At 39.3% G+C, this 22927-nt stretch overlaps 1 protein-coding gene across 2 annotated transcripts; it reads right to left on the bottom strand.

The window, feature by feature from the left end:
• Positions 1–355: 355 nt before the first annotated feature.
• On the bottom strand, positions 356–13481 carry stx19 (syntaxin 19). Of its 2 annotated transcripts, XM_051959231.1 has the most exons (6): positions 13013–13481; positions 6501–6631; positions 4391–4662; positions 3938–4174; positions 3392–3604; positions 356–2676 (listed from the first exon to the last, which is right to left on the bottom strand). In XM_051959231.1, exons 3-6 carry the CDS (start codon positions 4601–4603, stop codon positions 2440–2442), a joined length of 900 nt encoding a protein of 299 aa, XP_051815191.1. In that variant the 5' UTR covers positions 4604–4662; positions 6501–6631; positions 13013–13481; the 3' UTR covers positions 356–2439. The 2 variants fall into 2 exon arrangements, with proteins under 2 accessions (XP_051815191.1, XP_022060925.1); XM_022205233.2 differs by lacking the exon at positions 13013–13481 and having other exon boundaries at positions 6501–9724.
• Positions 13482–22927: the final 9446 nt, after the last annotated feature.

The raw sequence follows: 22927 nt of genomic DNA, 5'->3' as shown, positions 1-22927 counted from the left end.
AGGGATATTTGACCCGTTTCATAATCACTGATGCCATATGACTAGATACTCATGTAGATAGTGAACAATAAGGACATGAAAAAGGTTGTAACAGAAACAGAATGCCGTCTGAGGGAAAGAGTTCTGTCTTTTGTCTTTTGATACTGTTACATTTTAAAACGTCACACAGTTTAAAAAACAGAAACCTCATCCGCATCGAAATAAATTGGATTATTTTCTGTCTAGAACTTGCTGACAGCTGTTTAAGTTGTCACTGACCTCAAACTAGTGAGTACTCTTGGTCTGTTTTGAGTTATATTTGAGTAATTTGAGGAATGAGCTGCAAATAATGGCTTAAAAATTGAACAGAACAGGACAACATGTATGTTTTTTTTTTATTCTGAGAACGTTTGGCAGTGAAATTCCTGCTGTGCATAATCACATAGCTGAGTGACTGTATGCCCTTAAACATTAAGTGATAACCCACTTTTAACTGGTAATTATCTCACTGAACACTGGATGGCATTGTTGCTGTTCAGGAACCTTCCAATTTGCAGCAGTGCCTCGTTTTTCCACACTGTCAGGGAAGAGGGATCATCAACGCATTACTCTGACTAGTTATTCGATTTTCATATTCAAATTTAAATATTTGATGTGTTTATGTCTAGGTTTTAATATGTCATTCTAATTTTAAAGAGACTGATGTACAACACAGAAGATCTGATTCACAAAAACACTCTTCTAGTCAGAGAGCAGAAGTCATCCAACATTTCATTTGCACTTTGTTCCTCCATTAAACGACAGGAAGCAATGCAATGATAGCGGGGGTAATTAAAGTGCTGCATTGACGGTTAGTGTTTCTTCGGGGATCACATGACATGTAAAAAGATTTGCATCTAAATTGACTAACAAACAGCGTTTTCTGGCATTTTATATGATGCGTCAGACTTTTTCTCTTCACATGAAGCTATTGTGGATGTGTTCATATGCTTTTATGAACTTAGGATTAGGTTGTTTGAACAGAAGACTATTTAACTAAGGAAGATCCTCTTACAGTCTGCTGAAAGCTCTATTGACATACTGTTCCCCACAGGAACATAGAGTGATGGTCCTGCATCTATGCTGGAATAGTAGACAAACCAGATTTTCCAGAATGGCTCCAACACTCCCAGTTCACCCGTATTTTGTCCCGGACACCAGACACCATGGGTCACTGACTCACTGCGGAACATCACTGTCACTGCTGATTAGAGCCTAGTGTAAGCCATTCTGCCAGCGAGCGAAATCAACAGTGAATGAATTACTGACTGAATCACTTACTATTCCCTTTGCCATGACCCTGGCAGGCATAATGAGTTAATATTGTCAAGTCAACTTAAGGATATGTGGAAACAGAGGATGATTATCTGTCAGCAGCTGTGAGTCCGCTGGTTCTATTTGTCAGAAAAACACCACATTCTTGGGATTTTAGTCCACTGCTCTGGCATTTCCTCTGAAGTCTCTGCTCCCTTTTTGTGCACCATAATTATATAAATAATAATGACACACGTGAATGCCAGAATATTTCATGTGAACAATGAAACCGCTCCAACAGAATTGTGAATTGTTATTGCGCTCCGAAATGCAAAGCACATGGAGAATTTTAATATATCCTGAAAAATAATCTTCCGTCGCATTTTAAGCAAATGACTTCAATGATTTCCTGCGATTTTCTCATCATGACAGAAATATTTTGATCAAGTCTCGTTATTCAAACTTTTGCTTGAATCCCGGCCTTTGTGAAAGCGCAAAAATTAATAACACTATTTTTTTCATTGAAAATGATTAGACTTTGAAATGCAAATGCTACTAATGACTAATTGTAAAACAAGTTCTTCTTTTTCATCCGCATGTGGACTAAAAATGAAATGAATATGTAATGGCTCAATATCTTTGAAATATAAATTTCTCCACTATGTTAAGTTTGTGCTGAAAAGAAAAGAAGTCTTAAAGTGCATATATGGTATAAAAAATATGCCCTCATTATCTACAGCTCCTGTGACAGGAAAAAAAAGAGGAAAAGATGAGAGGTTCTTTTGGAAAAATGGTGAAATATCAGTTTTGCTGATCTAGCAGTGTCAATGGCCTCCCCTTGTTTGTGACCTCTGTCAGATGACAGTGAAGGTCTCCAATAAGCAACGGTGTTGGTGAGTAGCGATCACTGAACTGTCTCTTCCAATAGCAGTCGCTTCACATCGTCTGGAAAGAAACAAGTGCCTCCCATACCAATTCTGGCTCTTCCCCTAATTGTTTTCTATGCTCTGCTGAATCTGTCTTCACCATCGCTCTGTCCAACAGCGAAAATTGCTGTACCATTACCTTCACTTAAATGGTACTTGAATCCAGTGTTGCTTACTTCCAACAGGTAACTAAGACTTTTGAAACGGTTGCCAGAAATGCTGAGGTTGAAATTCTTGCGTTTTATAAGCAGCATCTCCACGGAGGGCAGCAGCAGCAGCACAGTTGTCTGATTGGGTTCTTCTTCTTATACCTGACGGCCATCTTGAACTTCTCATTAGTTGCAGCCACGTAATCCTGTGTCCTCTCTACATTGGTCTGGATGTGTTCAATGTAGACGCCTTGTTCCTCCACCAGCATGAAAATGTCCATGAAGAGGTCCCTCAGCTCCTTCATGTTGTTCTCCAGACTCAACAGCTCCTAGTGGAGGATGATATTGTGATTACTGCTTGAGATATGAGGGACATTAGTCAGATGATGGAGGTGAAGTGACACAAGGACTTAGAATGCAACGAGGGAACAGACGGAAAGATCATCATCCACATCACCATGAGTTTTTGATTCTAAGTAATTACTGTTCTGGTTCACTTGGAAATGTATTTGTATTCAGAGGTGGCTGTTAAGTCGTTCCTTACACTGAGAGCACTGTTTATTTCTTTCTCAAGAAGCTAATGTCATTCACCTCGTCTCCCAGGTCTACACGACTCCCTAATAGAGCCTAGAATTGAAACCAGCAGAACTCAGTCTCAATGACTGCTAAAGGAAGACTGGTTTAATATTTTTAAGACAGGAATGCCAAGCTTTTGTCTCTATTAGTAGGAAACTGATTGTTTTTCAAATTATTGCCCAATAGGGTGTGAGACATTTCACACTTCTATCATGTAGGATAGCTGGTAATGGTGGGAAAGATTCTTATGCTTATGATCTGCAAGCTTTCATCTCATCAGACAACTTGCTAGGGTAATAAGTGCGAATTAGACATGGATGGAAGCAGCTATGATTAAAAAAAGAAGTGTGCATTCACTGAAAAGGTATTAAATTAGAGGTTATTTGCCTTGAATGGGCATTCCAGCTGCCTAAATGAACTGATTATTGTCACAACCTTGGTTTAGTGGGATGTTTGTGTTACCGTTACCTTGTGTCGCTGTTCAATCTCAGATAGCTGCGACCGTGTGATTCTGGCATCATTTAGCAGGTTCTCATTGAAGACCTCCCAGTTTCCGGTGGCGACCATCTCATTCACCTCCTCCTCTGTCACATCCCTCCCCAATACCTCAAGCTGCCGGATAATGAAGTGCTTGCATCGCTCCTGCTTGTTCAGCAGACCTTCATTATACTGGCACATTACCTGACAATAATTACAGCAAAAAGAGAGAACGAGAAAGAGGGAGGTAGAGAGGAATGAGAAAGTATGAGTCTCTCTTTTTTAGCACAACAATAATTTATGTTTGGTATTTTGATCCTTTTTAGATTGTGCACTGTAGATTTGCTATACATCTTTACATGTTAGCATAGAAAGACACAAACTGTGGTAATGAATCTATATGCTGACATAACTTCTTCCATGCAAAATGAGGCTTCAGAACCATATTTAACCTATCTATTCTATGAAAAAAGAGAAAAAGAAGAAATAGATGATGCTTCAAGTATCCAAAGCAAAGCAGTAGGATCATATTGCAACCTGCTGGAATTTGCGGTACAGTGCTGCATGCTGGGAGCGCTGTATTCTCGTTGTAGCGGCATTTGGTCCCTGCTGATCCTCAGTACTTTGGGCCTGTTTTGAAAGTGCATCTAAACGGCGGTGGAGGCTTTCGGCCTGGAGCTTGATGCTTCGTGTAATGCTGCTCTCTTTCTTCATGACACTGAACCGACGCATGGTTGCCACCAGGGTCTTTTGCTGCTGAGTGAACTTTAGGACCTGTTTGTAGTAAAGATCAGACAAAGCTTCAGCTCTATATCACTGAATGAAAGGTGAAACCTTTTATTTACGCTGTAGAAACTGCATGATCCTAAAATCTTTATCATCTAATATCTCGAATCAAAATTGATAAGAGCTGGCATGATACAAAAATGAGGATCAACAAGACATACCGCATCAGTATTAAGACAACTACTGGAGTGAATTTATTTTTACCTCTGTCTCCAGCGCTGTGATGTCATCTCGGATTTGCTGAGCCTCACTCAGGAAATTTTCTATGATTGGTTCCTCCTCGAACATCACAGCCTGAGGCGTGATGACCCCAACATCTTCATCATCACTCTCCACTGAGAAAGGATTCGCATTCTCAGTTCCAGCCTCGGAGAACTCTTCAGCCCAGTTCTGCAGCTCCTCCAATCGGTCCCTCATTGTGGAGCAGTGCTCTCCTCAGGATTCACCTATTATAGAATCTACAGATGTTTCCAACACTGACAAGAGAATGCAAGAGAAAATAAATAACAGAAAACTTTAACAATTCTTTTTGACACACTATTGAAACACATAACACTAAAATGGATCACAGTTTTATCTTTCACAAAGTGCAGAGAGCCTGACTAACACAACCACAAAAAGATTTAATAATGTTCCAGTTCTGTTGGAAGATAACATTTGAAATATATCATCAGTAAATATTTTACAAATATGTTCAGTATCAGCATTTGGAAACTTGCCTGATTTGATAAATGACATTTTTAAAAACACAGTAAGCTAGAAGTAAATACATTTAATTTGAACATGACTGATAGTGGGGATCTTCATATCAATGTCAATAAATCTAATTCCCTTATAAATATCTATAGGTCAAGCTTTGTGTCCTTTTGTATAACCAGGGTGAATAAATATTTATTTTTTAATCCTTCAAACTCCATCTGTCTTGATGTAAAGATAACTGATGAGCCATATCTGGATTCTGCTAACCACAGAGTATTTTTAGCTGTTTGAAAAACAACACGAGAAAAACAAGCAGAAAGTTTATCCGTGGCATCAGTCAAATGGATACGAGTTCAGTTTCCCATGAGAACTGAGCTGTATTCCACAACACACTCAACAAAAACAGGAGAAGAAGGCTGACGCTAGGTGGTCACGTCTTAAGTACGATGAGTGTCGAAAAAGTGACCTTGACGAACACATTAAGTAAAACTACATAAAAACGTGCAAACATAGCATGTCAAATCTGAGTGTCTAGTGTGAGAAAGGAGGTAGCTTCACTGCTAAGTATTAATCACTTTTCACTTTGACGCTTTCAGCCCCAGCATGCTTACTTCTACCAAAGCTGACACAAATAAATGAGTTGATGATTAAAACCATGAGATCAGATTTTTTTTTCTTGAGTGCCTTTGACAACTAAGGTGCATTCAATCACAAAACTCTGTATTCAAACAGGCATACCAAAAATGTGAAACAGCCTTAGCAACACAGGGATTTGGATTTTAGAGGCCGTAACATAATCTTTTGCAAGCACATGATTGTGTGGGGGGAACAGAGTGTTTGGCTGCTGAGAAATGGAGCATTTCAAATCACAGACTATCCCATTGCTGGGTAGATTTCAAACAGGAAAGATCCTATCTCCCGTGTATGTGTGTGTGGTGTAACCATTGCAAACTTGTCAGAGCTCAAAGAATGTAAAAATATCTGTTGGCCTGAACTCCCTCCCCCTCTCCCTCTCCCTTTTCCTCCCTTTCTCTCCCTACCTGCTCGACACAGAAGAGCCGATTAAAAAATTGCTCAAAGGATTTGGGAGCACATTCTCCCGCGTTTAGCCTAAAAACCTGGAAGAAAGTGGAGCATAGTTCAAGGAGTCCAGCCTCTCTCGGAGATAGAACGTTTTGTTCCTCTAAAACAAGTAAATATTTTCTTCCTGCCATCCATCTGTTTCTTTGTCTGTGTTTCCGAAGGGGAATCTTGTGTTGACATTTTCACATTTCCATGCAGGTAGACAAGGACAAGGGCCCGAATGTTGTGTTTTCTCATAGGTCAAATGATTGAATGATGTTTGCTAGTCTTTTGACTGCACATAAAATAATTAATCCAGTTTAAAATGTTACAGAGATTGTAGATTAGGTAAAGCAAGTGGTTCTATTTTATGGTATTTCTCTATAACTCCTGCTCGGTTTTTGATGAAAAAAATAAATAGTATACAACACAGAACAACCACAAAACAAATGTAAAGTTGAGAATGTATTTCTACATAAACACTGTACAATTTCATATTAGATGCTTACACACATTTCTGGAACAAGCTTTTAATCTGAAATAAAGACTTTACCTTAATATTGTTAGTTTTCCATCTGCTAAGGATTTCCATTCAGACCAGGAATGCAGTTCCAGACATTCTTTCCCCATCATCAGGTCACCTTCAGATCTCCTGCCATTCACCTGATACTCATCAGCTGTGGGCTACAGATTGTAAAACAGTTATACCACCAACTGTTTATCAGGACAGTTACACTCACAAGCAGGAAAAGTTTTAAGGAAGTCTGGTCGAGTCAGTTTCAGTCTCCTCCCCTTCTTTAGAGAAAAGATCTGAACAGGGCCAATAGGAAAGGAGCAGATTTGCTTATAAAAAGAATTGAACGGTGACGTGATTAAGTAAATGAGGAGGGAGAGACAGCACTGTGAGCACAGTGTACTCATAAACCCTACCCTCAGGCTCTTTTCTGGAGAGAAAAATAGAGCAGAGTAAATACAAGTGCATTGTGTACACTGCTAAGGCCAAACAATGGGGACTGTGGTTAGGGTGTCAACCAGGGCGTTGGGTTTCTGATCCGCAAAGTTAATTTCTATGTGAAGTGTCTGGGTTCCTGGGGTAAGCCCTCATGGTCTGTGAGTATTAGGCCCCAGTAACTCCACTGAGTACTTTTGACAGATTTCTACTGACAAGCTCACTAAAACCCAGGAGCCCTTTCAACACTGGAAGGGACGCAGTCACTCTCTGCTATGCAGCATAACACGCTGTGCAAAGCTGTTTGAAGTACAGCGTCATAGAAGGAGAGGGGAGGCAAGTTTGGAGGATGAGAAGAGTTTGGTGGGGACAAGAGTTCACTTTTTGTCAGTTGAAACTTTGGAGGCTGGTTGCAGAATCACTGTCAGTTTTTTTCTTCTTTTCACTGTATAAATCTAGCAACTGTGTTGTTAAAGTGGTGATCAGAGATGCCTCAGAGGGTATACTTGAGGTAAAGTGTCAGATATTTAATGACTTATGAGCACACACCTGAGGCTTATGTTAATTTTCAGATACTCCCCATAGTGTATTTTTGAGTTCATCCAAGGATGGTGTGAAAACACTCCACGGCCTGCGAGTCTTTTCTTTTCAACTAAAAGAAGACAGTTTAATCCAGTTAATCCTTTAACTAAAGATTTAAAATCACTGAAACGGGCACACTGATGACAATAGTAGTGTCACCAGCAACAAATAATTTCAATTGGATGGTGGTGCATCGCTATAATAAAAGAACCAAAAAATCAAAAGCACATTTACCACATGATGACTACGAAAAATCCTGTTATCAAAGTTCCATCTCTATTGTACCAGAAGTTGCTCCATGTCTGTAATAATGCTGCAATTGTATGTAAAGCATGAGTCATTCACCCCTAATGGCAAGATATTATGACAACAAAGTAAAACAGGTTTTCTGAGTGTGGGAACTTGCACTGGTCAGCATCACAGGAAACAAGTTAACTGTACTGTGTGTGTGAACCTGGTTCCTGTAGATGATCAATCATATAATTTTTCCTTGATTCTTACCTCTGCATTACTGATTAAAGAGGCAGAGTTGAATGGGATTTGTACTCTCTCTCCATCTCTCTTTCACATGAACACACTGCATCTCTATCACAACCCCTGCCAACCTTTGGATAAAGTTGATCTGGTCTCACCATATCTTAATTATTGCTACTCTGTGTAAAATTTGATACAATCAAAACACTGAATAATAACTATCTGCTAAGTGAGACAAGTGTTTGTTTGCCAAAGTCGTAGGGCGCCAGGTGACCCAAAAAGCACTTCCAATTAGAAGTTTTCGGTTATGCATTGTTAGTATTGGGTCTCACAGAAGTACACAGCCAGCATTTGTAAACTACTTGACACAAAGTGCTGCATGAGAGGCTCATCTCAGGGAACAAATCTCTCCAGTGCAAAACACCCAAAAAACAAACCTGACTTATCAGGTCAAGGATACAGGGAATATCAAAAAACGGAATCAAATGACTATGTAATATGAAAGTGGGCAATTGTAGATGAATTAATAGCAATAGACTGTTTTTCAACAACAACAGAAATTCTCTGAGCATTGTACAGTAGAAGTAGAGTGTTGCCTTCATATTTTGGTGGATTCCAAACTTGAGCTGAAAGAACAGTGAATATTGGACTTAAATATATATCAAGATGCACTTTTGTTTAAATCAATATTAGTATTAAGACTACCGATAAGTGTCTCCTTTTTGTGTTGTTTTTTTAACCATACCTTTTAAAAAAAGGCTTGTTACCAGGGAACTGATCTACAAATACCACAAATGTGTTATTTAAAGAATAGGATAACTACATCAACAGAAGTGTATGCAGCCATGGGCAATATCCTTTAAATGTCAAATGATTCAAAACTATCATCTCTCAATAATTAGTTTGCTTCCAAGTTGAGAGGTAGAGCATTTTATCTCATGAAGCAAATACTTTAGAAGGTCTATGTCGAAGATGAAGGCCCCAAAGTAGCAACGGAGTGCAAAAACAGTGAATACATCTCTACATTTTACACAATCTAAGTCTGATATACAGGTGGGAAAGTGCTTCAGGATAGGCACAATGGTTAAAGTGGAAGTCTCAGTTACCATGAGAGCTCAGACACTGGGAAGGGCAGTGCATAATGTTATCCTTCATCTACAAATTTGTTCAGCTCAGACAGAAAAGCATGTTGATCGCTACACCTGACCAGGACCACCACAGTGAATGCATAGTCCTGACAGTGAAACAGAGAGGAGGGAGAGTGATGATATGGGGCTGGAGGAGTGCAAAGGCGGTTAGGGAGATGAATGCTGACATTAAGTTTGGAAGAAGAAGAATATTCCAGCACAATAAAGATCTGTAGCACACTGCCAAAATCAAAGATAATTTCTAAAGATGACAAAAGACAGAAAAGAAAACTATGACTAGGCCAAATATGTCGCTTGATTTGAGACCAACAGAACACTTTCGGATATAAGAGAACGGCAGAGCAACCTAACCCCTCCAGCACTCATGCAAAAACTGAAGTAACATCTCCAGAAATTAGAGCAACACGGGAATCCTCTATGCTGCTAAAAACAAATGGTCATGCAAAATACAGAAAAAAAAAGAAAAGATTGGAATCTCAATAAAGAATGTGATTCTGACTTTTGTTGCATTGAGATGCTGTCAGGCCTTTCATTTTAATATAATACATCTAAATCATTAGTTTTTTGATATTACATAAGAGAAAGTACCCTATTGTTCAACCTAGAAGCAATAAAAATGTTTGGGATACACCTTTAAATTATTTGATATTTAAGTGACCTTGAACAGGAGTCTACTCATTTCTGTTGTACAATGTATTGTGAAAAGCAACATAAATAATGCAATTTCTATACAAATCTATTGCCAAACAGAGCAGAAAGAAAAGCAGAAAGAAAAGTAAGGTGAGCTCAAAAGAAATTACTGGTTATGGGGCAATTTAAAAGAGAGCAGAGAATAAAGAACAGACAGTACTTCAACATAAGCAGGCAGAAGTTGAAGAAAGTAAGTATAAAAGAAGCGTTCTGAAAGCATTAAAATGCAATATCGCCTTGGTGCTTTATTTCAGATACACACAATATGAAAGAGTGAGTCGGGTTGTCTTGGTCACTGTATCAAGTGGAGTTTGTCTCACAATATAGCTGCTGGAGAGCTCTCTGGGTATTTCTGTAATTGAAGGGATGTCAGAAGCAGTGCTTTGATATTCTTCACTGTAGGGTCCAGAGAGAGAAAGAGAGAGAGAGAGAGAGAGAGAAGGAGGGAAGACAACAACTCCCAAACAGCCTCTCAGACACAACCTTGAGAGTGATATTTAAACACTGCCAGAGAATATATGCAGTGTTTTCTCTCTGAGGGCAGCATAAAGCAAGGATTAGATGAAACTGATATGGCACAGGGAGCGAATACCAAAACTGACAGAGATACTGTTAACTTACTGTTAACCTAACAGCATGTTCAGTATGTGTGAAGTTGACCATTGCTGAAAAATCGAAGCAAAACGAAGACAAAAAAAATATATACTGTTGATCCATAACCCTCTTGTGAGTGGACAGAGTCTGAACACAGAAGTTGCATCATAATAAACGGCTAAATTTTCTCACTGACAGAATAATTAAACCAAGGTGTTACACCACAGTGACATTCTTTATCGCTCAAAATATTTAATTTCTGTCGTCAAATGCATGACTACCTATACATCTTCAGGCACCTGTTTTGTAAGCATGACGTGATACTGAACCATGGTGTAAACTTAAATTATCAGCAGCCACAGAGGAACTTAAACCATATCCTATGTGGATGACATGACAGCGCAATATCCGTCTTTTAAAAAAACAACAAAAAAACAAAGGACAATACCAGCCTGATATATGGGTCATACACCAGGAGGAAGCAGGAAGGAGAAAGGAGAGATAAATGAGAGAGGGGAGAGAGATGGTCAGAGGGGCAAGGATAATGAGGTCAAAACCATTGTCATTAAGCCAATCGGAAAGATTGATACTGGGGTCAGTGGCTTTGCCTACTAAAATGAGGCAATCAGTGGTCTGGTTATTAAATGTTCCCTTTGGGAGCTGTATTATATTGTGTCTTGGTCATTTATATTTTAATTTACAGCTGAACAGCATTGACTTTAATTGCTTACCCTGCCAAAATTCCCTTTGTTACACAAGCCCGACCACTTTCAGAGTGTTCACTTTTTTTTTTGCACTAGCAGTATCACAGGGTCAGCCGAAAATATGAATATAGCAAGAAAGGAGCAGCCTCATTCTGCAGTTTTCTGGCTTCAGTGATGAATTCATTCAGATAAGTCATTTTAAATTTCATATTGACACAAAGTCATCTTCACAGGTAATGACCGTGAACACAAGTGTAAATTGGATTGACACCAGAGTGAGCTAGTGTAAATGAGTGTAAAAATAAACAGGAGATTCTTCAAGTGAAATGATTTGCGAGAAACGTAGAATACAGAAGCCTGTATATGTCAGAGGTCCTAGACTCAATTAGCTGTCTTCACATGTGCATATGGTAAGGGTCCCTGCTGAGAAGGTTTGAGTGTTTTAAAGAAAAAGAAAAGGTACTTTAGCAGAAATTCGATTAAAATTGCAATACTAAATACTGGTCTGATCACATTTTCTATTCTAATGGACTTGGGCTTTGGGAAACTAAGAACTGCAAGTTTGTAGACCCTGCAGCCAATTAATTGTATCCTCCCTGTAACCCACACTTCCATCAGCCCTTACTTTCGTGAAAGGGCTGAAATGAAAAGCAGCAGGTCTTGGCCTCTCCTGAGAGTCTGGATGGAACTCTGCAGCTCCACACATTCCACAGTGTCTAGCTGTGTGGCTTTGGACTCTCCTCCTCTGTTTAAGCTAGCACTTCAAACATGGGTCATTTCACCCCCTAGTGTCATGAAGCTGTTATATCATCCTCTGGCCTGTGTAAGAAGGGAGGAGGCCGCACTGCTGGAAACACTGGTAGGAACCAAACCCACCGTGTGTTACAGATTGAACAGAATGATACATTACTAACTTTTGCTTACTTTCTCAAAGTTTAACTGTTGCCATGTTTTTTTCCTCAATAACTCACAGCCTGTGGTTTTTGTCTCTTATATTTCTGCTTGACCAAAACAAGGCAATAAAATAGGTGTTACTACAGCAGCCCGACCAAAGTAGATATCGGCACCAATTTGCATGACAAGTGTGGGTTGTTATATTAGCCCCTTTAGCTCGAGGCTATTTTTTGAACGTTCCACCTGAAAAATATCCCAAAATTCAGTCAGTAACATGAACAATGAGTTATAAAGATGTTATTAACTGACATTATTGACCAGCATATTCTGAAAATTCTCAACTGTAATGGCAACAATTTGGGGTTGCAGTTTGAGCTCAGATTCTTAGTCATCCGGACCTTTCTACTTCATCATTAAAAAAACTGAAGCAACAAAAGTGAGGCATAACAATGCTACACCCACTATAGTCAGAGTAATGCCTGGCGGCCTCTTCATTAAATATGCCACTGTAGAAAACCTTGTGAAAATGGCACTGGGGTGCATTTTAATCACAAACTCATTTTTTCATAGATGTCCAAATAAAAGCACCACTACCACGTTCTAATCAGGCACCACAGACAAAAGGTTTCTAAGCTGCAGTGATTGGTTTTATTAAATCATTTACGAACTCTTTCAAGATCAGTTTGCCATCAGGCCATTGCTAAGAAGAACTTGCTAAGTTGTTGGAAATTCTTGTTTTTCATGACAATTTCTTTGTCTTTTAGAGAGCTATCTAATGTATTTAACGGTTTATTTTGTTCCGGATGAAACACTTTTGAAGTGATGAATTAAAGAGCTGGTTAAAATCTTTAGGAGGATTAGCTGCAATCTGCCAAATATCATATAGTAACGATTATATATCTTATCTATAAAGTCTTGTTAAAGCAACTATTAATAATCAATATAACCAATACAATGGTTCGAAAGTGATTAGAGGATTCCTTGAGCACATTTCCATTTCATCCATTTCATGCAATGTTACAGAGATTACCTTTACAGAGATCAACCTTTCCAGCCCAGCCTGCAGCCATTACTGTAGTTCAGTGTATTAGTGCAGAGTGTTCTGAAGGACAGCAGTATGACAGTCAACTCTGATGTGATATATCCAGGATGTACTGGTGGAATTTGTGTCCACCTGAAGAGATGAGCAAACACATTTAGTCAGAACAAACAGTGGAGGTCAGCTCACTGAGTGTGTGTGGTCCACGATGCTACTCTGCCTCTCCATGTTTGCTCTAACAGGGATTTAACTGAAAGAACTAAGCAAACATCAGAAACATAAAAAAGGCACATGTCTGTATATAAATATTTATCATCAGGATATGGTAGAACTAATTCTTGATTAAATATCGGAAAGGCGTGTGGACAGTGATGGAGTATCTATGGGTTGAATGTGACTAAATGTACATGTGTGTTTGCATGCCAGTGTGCTTAAGAATTTACTCAATATGTTGTTTCTGATAGATGGGGCAAATAGATTATTTGTGCCCTTCAGAATAACTGAATAAGTCCATATGTTTTCTGATTACAGATTAGGCTTGTATTTTTGTCATTGCCATTTGCCACATTGATGGAAAGACTAAACTAAAGTAAATCTGAAAGTATCATTTGGAGTGGAGACTCATGCTTCATAAATTTTCTGGACAGTGAAAGTTCAGTTTTACTTGCCTAAGTTTGCCAAATAGATTGAGTATTTTTATAAATACTGCATAACAGTATTGTGGGTCCCATGTTCTTTCAGACAATGCATCGACAGTACAGCAGGCATTGGGGAGATTGGGATGAGCTGAAGTTACTTTAGAAGAAGATGATTTGCAGATAGAGGAGTTGAAAAAACACAAGGAAACTGAAAAGGAGATTAAATGAAACTGTGAATTAATCATGGTCCATGAAGGATTTTGGTAGCCTAGCCGCGCTAGACAACTCACGGCAATGAATTTAATTCTCTGCCAGGGTGGGCCTAGTTACCCTCAGTAAGCCTCGAGGTTGGATGCTCCTAAAACTGGCTGACGAATCACCATGAAGTGTAGAGTCAGAAGGCGGGCGTAACTAAGTGACGACAGAGGCGCGACGATTCTGACAGAAACAACCGGAAACAACTAGCCTAGCCGCGCTAGACAACCCACAGCAACGAATTTAATTCTTTGCCAGGGTCGACAACAAAAACGACAACAGTCGTTGAGCTCCATTAGCACCGACTCTGAATAATCTGGTAACATGTCTGTAATATACTTGAGCTTCACCCATTGACTGTATAAATAAGGCTTCACCGAACTCCCTCATCCTCTGATTTCCGTCGCTCTAGGAACTACGTCAGCCTATTCGTGGCGCTGATTGGTTGTATGCCTACCCAATTGCTGCAGAGTGATCTGAAAGACAACCTTTTAGCCCGCCTTCCTCCCTGTCGAGAGTTCCGAGACCAGGGGTCGGCAACCCGCGGCTCCGGAGCCGCATGCGGCTCTTTCAGCCCTCTGTTGTGGCTCCCTGTAGCTCTGGAAAATAAATTGTTCTGCCTTTCAGGCGCATTTCAATGCATTTTAATAGAGTTTTATTGTGAAATTAACGTTCTTATTTTGACATGTCACTCCGCTGGATGTGCTGCGGTTTTCCCCTGGGACATGAGAGCACAAAGTTGATGCAGAGAAGATGGAGAAGCAATGCCTGTAATTTCACATCATTTTGTACTCAAGAATGGCAAGCCTGTATATTAAAGCTCCACTCCAAGAAAGACACGTCTTGTCTTTGAGTCAAAAGTACTCATGAGTACTAAAGTAAACTGCGGATAATTGTCTTGCTCAGTATCTACTCTTTGATAGGGTAATACACGTCACTCGCAAGAACACGCCCAGCATCTGGGAAGCAGGCCAGAGAGACAGAGGAGTGTCGTCTTGGAAAATAGGGCAGCGACTTACCGGAGAAAAAGTTATTAGCTTAAGATAAATAGATAAATAGATTTTACAAGTTAAATAGACATTTGCAAAATATTGATTTCCAGCTAATATTACGTAACATATGAGGTCCAGGAGCAAAAATGACATTAACCAAGTAAGATAAATATTAGTGGTAGGACACAATTAAAAAACATGAATCTAATTAGAGTCCTTGTAATTAATTAATCACAACTGATTAACAAGGGCATAGAGGTAAAAAAGTGATATATGCAGTGTTGTCTTCATTTTAAATGCCAAAAGGATTTTGCGGCTTCCGGTGTTTTCTTTTCTGTGGGAAACGGGTCGAAATGGCTCTTTGAGTGTTAAAGGTTGCCGACCCCTGTCCTAGACCCTTGTGTCTTCAGACCTGGGTCGAGCGCGGCTAGGCTAGGATTTTGGAGTTCTTTCTCCAAATTGCACGATCAAAATGAAACTTTCATTTGACATTTTTTGCAGTTACTTCACAAAACGATAATTGCCTCTAATACTGTTATTTTTTTAAAAAGAAAAAAATCAGTATTCAAAATTTCTGTTTTAATGTTTTGTACTATTAATGGAGCCAGTGAGGCATTCACATTAGGATCACAGTCAGGATAGGGTACAGCAATGCGTGTAATCATTTATCTTTCAAACTATTTTAAGAATGTTTGTCAACATTACTCATAGGTTAGAGCCGCAGGTCAATGTACTGTTATGATGTTTGTTGTTCAGATTACCCATTGTTGAGTCAAGTCAAGTCACCATTATTTGTTCAGCACATTTAAAGCAACAGACACTGAGCCAAAGTGTTTTCCGAAAGTGAAACGAGATCAGTGCTGTAAACTAAGCCAATAAGTTTAAATATTACAGTTGAGACCCAACAACATTATCAAAAAATACAGATTTACCTGATTTAAATATTTAGGTTAAGATCATACAGCAGTATATATTATGAAAATTTACCTGAAAAACTAATTTGTTAAGATAGAGACCCTACATTATCAAATATTCTATAAAATTGTCTGACTAATTAAAATATTTAGAATAACACCCTACAACATGATATATGAGAAACCCATCAAATTCAAATATCCCCTATGAGCAAGCATATTGGCAACAGCACAGAGGAAGAATCCCCTTCAAACAGGAAGTGAAGTACAGTGGAACAAGGACCGAGTGGTTAACCGCCTCCACTGGTCGGGGTGAGGGTTAAAATACGAGAGAAGACGACTGTAGAGACAGACAACAAGCAAGAAAACATAACCTTGAACAGACTGGCGGGATCAGGAACCGTAGATCAAACCAGTGCAGATCCAGAGCCAGAAATACCTGCAAAGTGGAACAGGGACGAAGAACAGAGAGGACAAAGCACAAAGTACACCAGAGAGAAAGAATACACAGATTTAATCTCATACAAAAGTGCATTGAATAGCAGATTAAAAATATACATTTTTGTAATTTGCTTTTCTTTATAAACCCTGCACCTGAGCAAAGGTGTGTTTGGTTGTAATGACAAACACACATACACATTATTAATGCCAGTGCAGACGATTGCTAATTGTATGCTTAAATGTACTTCACAGTATATAATGTAGCTACATCTGTGTCCTTTAGGCTTCTCTCCAATCACCAGTAGTACAGTCCAAACACAAAGTGTAGTTTGCAATTTTTTTTCAATATATTTTGCTTATGTTCAATAATCACATTATAAATCATGAAAACGTGAACAACTGAAGATTAAATTGAGAGACATGTATCCAGTTTTGAAGTGATCAAAGAAAAAAGGGAAAAATTAAAGTTTTGAGCCATTTTTCCATTTGATTTATTTTGATGATTTGGACAAAAGAAAGAACTTCAAAGCACAGACAAATCCTAACACAGACCTCTTGTTATCATACAAACAACATTAGATGCCTTCAAACAAAAATGGAGTTGACAAGGTGAAAAGTTGGAAATATTCAGTGTATTGTTCGGTTTGAAGACATCCTTGTGGGTACACATGGACAGAAAAGCTTTCACAAATAACATGTGCAACTCTGATCAAGTCCATTAATCAATCAATTCAGAGGTGGGCAATGATAGCACATGGAGCACATGTGCCCACAGGCTTACTGCATTTATGTCAAGATTCTCCACCATCTATTACACCAAAGGGCTGTATCATTCCATCAATTATCAGAAATGCCAGATCTGAGATTGTCTGTTGTTGGCTGCCATTTCCCATCTCCAGGATACAGAAATTGTCATTGTGGTGGTGCGTGTGGTTAAGTGTCAGTGTTCCTACGATCCACACCATGACAATGGCGTTGGCTTTGACAAGTGTTTGACAGGGAGGCGGATATTGCAGTACAGGCTCTGCCTCAGACCACATGCCCTCACTTCCCCAATACCCACACTCACACAGACACACACAGGCATGCACACACAGATACTCACAGGCTTGTCTCCCGCCAGCAGGACACCCCTAATCGAGATGGAAGAGTGCTGTGGCAGATCGAAATGCCTGCAGATGACAAGGTGGGAATGGATTGGCTCCCGTGCCCTTGTCATGTTGCTCCATCTGCACCAAACTGAGAGGAAGACAGATGGATTCTATGGCAGAAGGCTGGGTGGCACAGGCAGACAGGTAGGAGATGACAGACAGTGATGAATTGAAATTACATTAAGTAAAAATAAAACCTGAGGCAGTGTCTTTTGTAAATAAACAAGTCATTCATAAATCCATCTGTTTGGTGCTAGTAGGCTATCTTTATATTCATGCTACTGAAAACCACTGAGTGGCTTGTTGGACCATACAAGCTCTGGTCGACGCTGCAGCAAAGTCCATTTTAAACAGAGCCAGCACACTGGAGGTGTCACATCATATAACATAACATTTCTAGCATTCAAATTAAGTTTAAGCCAAGCGATCAAACTTGAAGATGTGCCCAGATATGAGTGTTTCCATTATGAAACCCAACAAGCAAAGTTCAGGTATAACATTTAACGTAGAATGTTTGACTTGCTCCAAGTTTGAATGATGTGTTGCTTGTCCAGGTTTGTTTTTGAGTATGGAATGGTTGACCCTTAAAAAATGGTTAATCTCAATAGTGAATTTATCTTTGATGACAATTTAAAAAAAAATAAAAAATTATTTCCAACAATAATAAATGTTTTCAATGTGCACATTTGCAGGGTATTCTGAAGATAAAATAGGGAAAAAAATAACCCAGTACAATTATGGTTCCCACCAGTACCAGTGCAATGCAGTACAAACAGAGGCTTTCTGCTCTTCGGCCTTAAGTTACAGTAATCAGTCTGGTACAACTTGGTAAACCAGAAGGATAAACAGCACCACACAGGCACTTTATTCACCTCAGCCCCAAAACACAGTGATTCCTCACAGATGACAGAAAAGATAAGACACCATTGTACAAAACAAGGAATGACTGCTGCTCTTGTAGCAGTGCTGCAAGTATCTTAAAATAGTTGCCATTGTTTGAATCCTGATGCTTTGCACTTCCAGATTATGCATAATAGAACCAATGCCAAAAAAAAAAAATCATACAAAGATCATTTTTACTCACAACCTAATTGAGCAAATCAGTCTTAAGGAGTTAAGATTTTCAAGGAGAAGAAACACATCTAGTTTCCTACTTAGTGGATGAGATGGTTTCAAACGGCATCAGCGCATGAATCAGCTTTGTAGGTGGCCTTCACACCTTTAACGGCATGAACAGGAGTTATCAGTGACTTTCACACATCACTTTCCCTTCCTTTAATGTAAATCTATTCTTGGGTCCTTCTTGTAAAAAATCTTATTGAAACTGTTTACAACAAAGTGATGTATTTTCCTTTTTTCAACCTTTTTCTCTGGAAATGACTTGTTAGAAATGCTGAACCTAACATTCCTGCCAGTGAAAGCAAGCTTTGTTAACAGTGACCATATCACTTCAAAAGGCCACTCGTATCTGCCACCTAAGTGCTGTAGATGCTGGAAGGCATACTTACTGTGGAGGGTATTCTCTATCTGCCTGCACAGACCTCTCTGCTGAGGCCCTTCTATCCCTACAGTCTTTTCCAGGTCAGTGATCTACCATTACTGCTAGGAGATCTGAACCATATTCCCAAGCAATCATTTCCCTTATTTAGCTGGACTCAAGCAACAGATAAGACAATAGCATGTGGCTTTCCAATGACAGGTGCATACTGTACCTTACTCACTAGTATAACACTTAATTCATAGTCAGAAGGTTGTTTCAAGTTCAAATTACACATGACCAGAAAATGTTTCTCTTATTCATTATGTTTAGACAATTGCATTTCCAAGTCATGAAGTGAATGAGAAAAACTGAGTTTTATTACTAATTCATTGATTAAATCCAACTGACACAGAAGCTTTAGGTATTATCGGAGATGTCATTGATGCCAGTTTTATTGTCACTGGCCGCGCATTTGAAGCGGAGAACTACTGTTTTAATTAGTCCAGGGATTTCAGGGAAAATGCCATGGTGCTTATGATCCAACCTTTATTGGATAATATACTGAGGACTTTTGGAACGGTGTGTTTTTCCTAAGGTGATGTGGTGGCAAATGTGGAGAGGCAGGTTAATGTTGTTTCCCCTCCCTGGGGGATTAATCACCTGGTCTCATAACTACCTGCCAACATAATCATCCTGGAGAGATGGGGAGACTCTGCCAACAGCAAACCAGGAGACAGCGGGCGAAACAGAGAGAGTTGGTGGGAAAGAGAAATTATCCACATTCATTTTGTCATACTACCACTAAACATTTTGCCACCATATGCCACAAAAAAAAAATCTGACAAACGTAAACAAATAACGTCTTACATTATCCCTCAACTTCTAGGGGCATGTATTTTGATCTCATTACAGGACGGTCCAAAAAAAAAAAAATAATAAATCAAGAAAGGCATGTTTTTTTTTTTATAGCCCAACATATTTTGCATCTGTCTTGTTACCTGTCACTGAGACAGACCTGTAGGTTTGCTCAATAATGTACATAGTGGATGGATGTCAGGGAGTGAGGAAAAAAAGTGTGAATGCAAAACACAGGGAGCGGCTTTCTAAAATGACATGTCAAATTGAGATCGAAGCAATCCCATTTGTTCCTGTTAGCTGGGCGTCTCTCATCGACATCTGCTGATGAGAGTTTGTCTTGGACGATGTCCTTCATTTCACCTCCCAAGGTCTCCCCCTGTACACCCTCCCCTCTCCTCCCTCTTACACTCCTTTCCCTGCATTGAGACCATAAATTGCTGAATATAAAGCCTTGTTTCCAGTCCGTTAGACGCGTCGGCCGATGCCAAGGGCCTTCACATCCCCTTTTGCACCTCTGAAGGCACTTAGGTGGAAAAATCAGTCTCTCTTTCCATATACCCTTGTCTGCAATATGCACATGCATCATTCAAGCACCAAGCCGCAACCCAGCTTACACTGCGATTCAATGAATGGAAATAACTGAAGAAAAAGGAGTGGACGTCTCTCAATAAAAACTGATAACACTATAATTTTAAATACTGCTGATTTCTTCACTCTGCATTTGTTCCTTTCATATCAATCGTCATACAATGCAAGTGGAATCATGCTGCACTCCTAAACTCTGAAACATGCTTCTGTAGACTGCAGGGTGAACATGCAATGAGGTTGTGGGTGTTGTGGGGTATGCAGTACTTACAGGTGCAGCTTGTACACACCTTTCTTAATTTCTTCATTAGAACCATTACCAGATAGGGGTTGAATCAACCAGATGTGAGATGCACAGATTGGGTTCATGGTTGAGATTTCAGACGTCTTAATGCTGACTCTCTCTGAGCTTTTGCAGCCTACAATTACCCATAGCATCATAGTCTTTATTGATTTGTCATGAGTTAAGGATCTCTTCCATAGCATCCAGTAAACAATCTACTCAGGTCTTCCAATTTTCAAAGTTCATCCACACAGTTGTTTTCACTTATTGTGGGTTTTTCTTTGTGCCTCTTTTAACTACTGTGTAAGTGAAGACTGTGCTTGACTGACAGCTACTTACTCCCTCAGATTATAATTCTGAAGTCTCATCAAGATTATCGACGGTTTGGACATACCTGACATTAACTGGTTCAGTTATCCTTATGTATGCCCACATAATGAACTGATGGATACAGTTAAGTGGTACCATTGTTCTGTTGTGGCCTGACTTAACACTAAACATGTGTTTTTATGAGACTGAGCTCAACAGACAGATATCCATAAGGATCTATCATCATTAGGCTGATCTCCCTGCCTGGACAGGTGTAAACAATGCAGAGAGGGACAGTGCATGTATTTACTGGGAATCATCCCAACTCAGCAATCAAAGCACAACACGGATGTGGCATGACCTCCACAAACAAATCACTGCATAAATAGTGCATGCCCACAACAAAGTGACCCTGCACAAGTCTGGATGCAGATATGTACAGGCACCTGTTTCAATGATACACGTCTGTGACAAACAAGTGCCGCACCACTGCGCTCCGCTGGACACACAAAGAACTGGACTGTTGCCAGGCTGTCATTGTGAGACAGTTCCAGTGCAGAATAAATAGAGAATCTTACCTCAGTAATGACTGGTGCTGCACAAATTCGGTGTGGGTTTGCAATCAACAGTGTAGGTTTTGTAAAGATAAAACCAGCTGAGTTTGCCACCCTGAAACTCAGCAATTCTAAATTAACCACTCTTCAACTAACACACAGCTGAGGAGAGCGAGGTTACAGCCGGAGAGTCTTTTTTGCTTGGCGAGGTTCCAAACTGAATGAAATGACCTGCAAATATCTAAGTGGCAGCAATGATAAGAGCTGGTTAAAATCTTTAAATGCTTTAGAAAGAACCTTCAGTGTTTCTTTAGCACAGGGTGCACTGGATCATTTTTTTTTTTATAAAAGGAAAGGAGATTAATGTCCCACAATTTCTGTTGTTGACACAGCAATATTTAAAGCGGTGCAACATCCACAGCAGACTCATGTCAACAACATCCACATCACATAAATATGTACCCTAGTGTAAGTGCAGTTAGAATAGAACAGAATATCCTTTATTAGTCCCACAAGGGGAAATTTGGAACATCATAGCAGCAGATTATATATTAAAGAGGTGAGGTATACAAACAACATATACAATATAAATAAGAAAGCAGAATAACACAAGGGTAATAAGAACACATTTTCAAGAATATTTACGAGAATTAATGAATTGTACTTGTTTTATTGCACTTGACAGTTGACTGACTGTCATTGTGTGTGTATGTGTGGTCTATTGGGAGCAGTGCTGATTATAGAGTCTGGTACCAGCAGGAAGGAAGGACCTGCGGTAACGTTCCTTCACGTACCTGGGGTGACGCAGTCTGTCGCTTAAGTGTTTGATTCTCTTAGGCTGTGTTAGATTCTCTTATCACCATGATTATCCTTTCCTCAGTCTGCATACATTTTCCTTTACATATTTTCTTCACATTTCTTACCAGAGTCAAAGAAAATACTTTAGGAAAAGTTACAATACATAATCTTTTTGACGAAGTGACTACAACCAAAGAGTCAGGGTGGGCAAGGACAAAAGAGACAGTGTCAAGAATTGTCTATGGAAGAGGTCAAAAAAGTAAATAAATAATTAAACAAAGCCCACACACTGCTAATAAAAGTGAAATCTCCAATTTACATTTCCACTGGAATCTAAATTGTAAGTGTACATTTTGACACACACAGACATTTTATCAAAAGGTGGCCTTGGTATTGAGCAGAAAGAGTGATTTAGACAAAAGCTTCAGTGGAATTTCCTCTATTCTAAGTAAAAATACTTTTTTAAAAAATGAATTCCTTTTCAAGATTTCAATTCTATTTGACACTAATGTTGAAGCAGATAGAGGACCATATATCAAATGTACCTGATAGCAATAAAATACATGTCAGCTTAAGCAGAATATTCATAATTTCATTGGCTTTTCTCCTATTTAGATTGCTTAGATATATACATATAAAAATTTGAAC

The sequence above is a fragment of the Acanthochromis polyacanthus genome, chromosome 14 (assembly GCF_021347895.1).
Source record: "Acanthochromis polyacanthus isolate Apoly-LR-REF ecotype Palm Island chromosome 14, KAUST_Apoly_ChrSc, whole genome shotgun sequence".
NCBI lineage: Eukaryota > Metazoa > Chordata > Actinopteri > Pomacentridae > Acanthochromis > Acanthochromis polyacanthus.
Note: the sequence above shows the minus strand (reverse complement) of the source record. Positions and strands in the feature narration are given on the sequence as shown.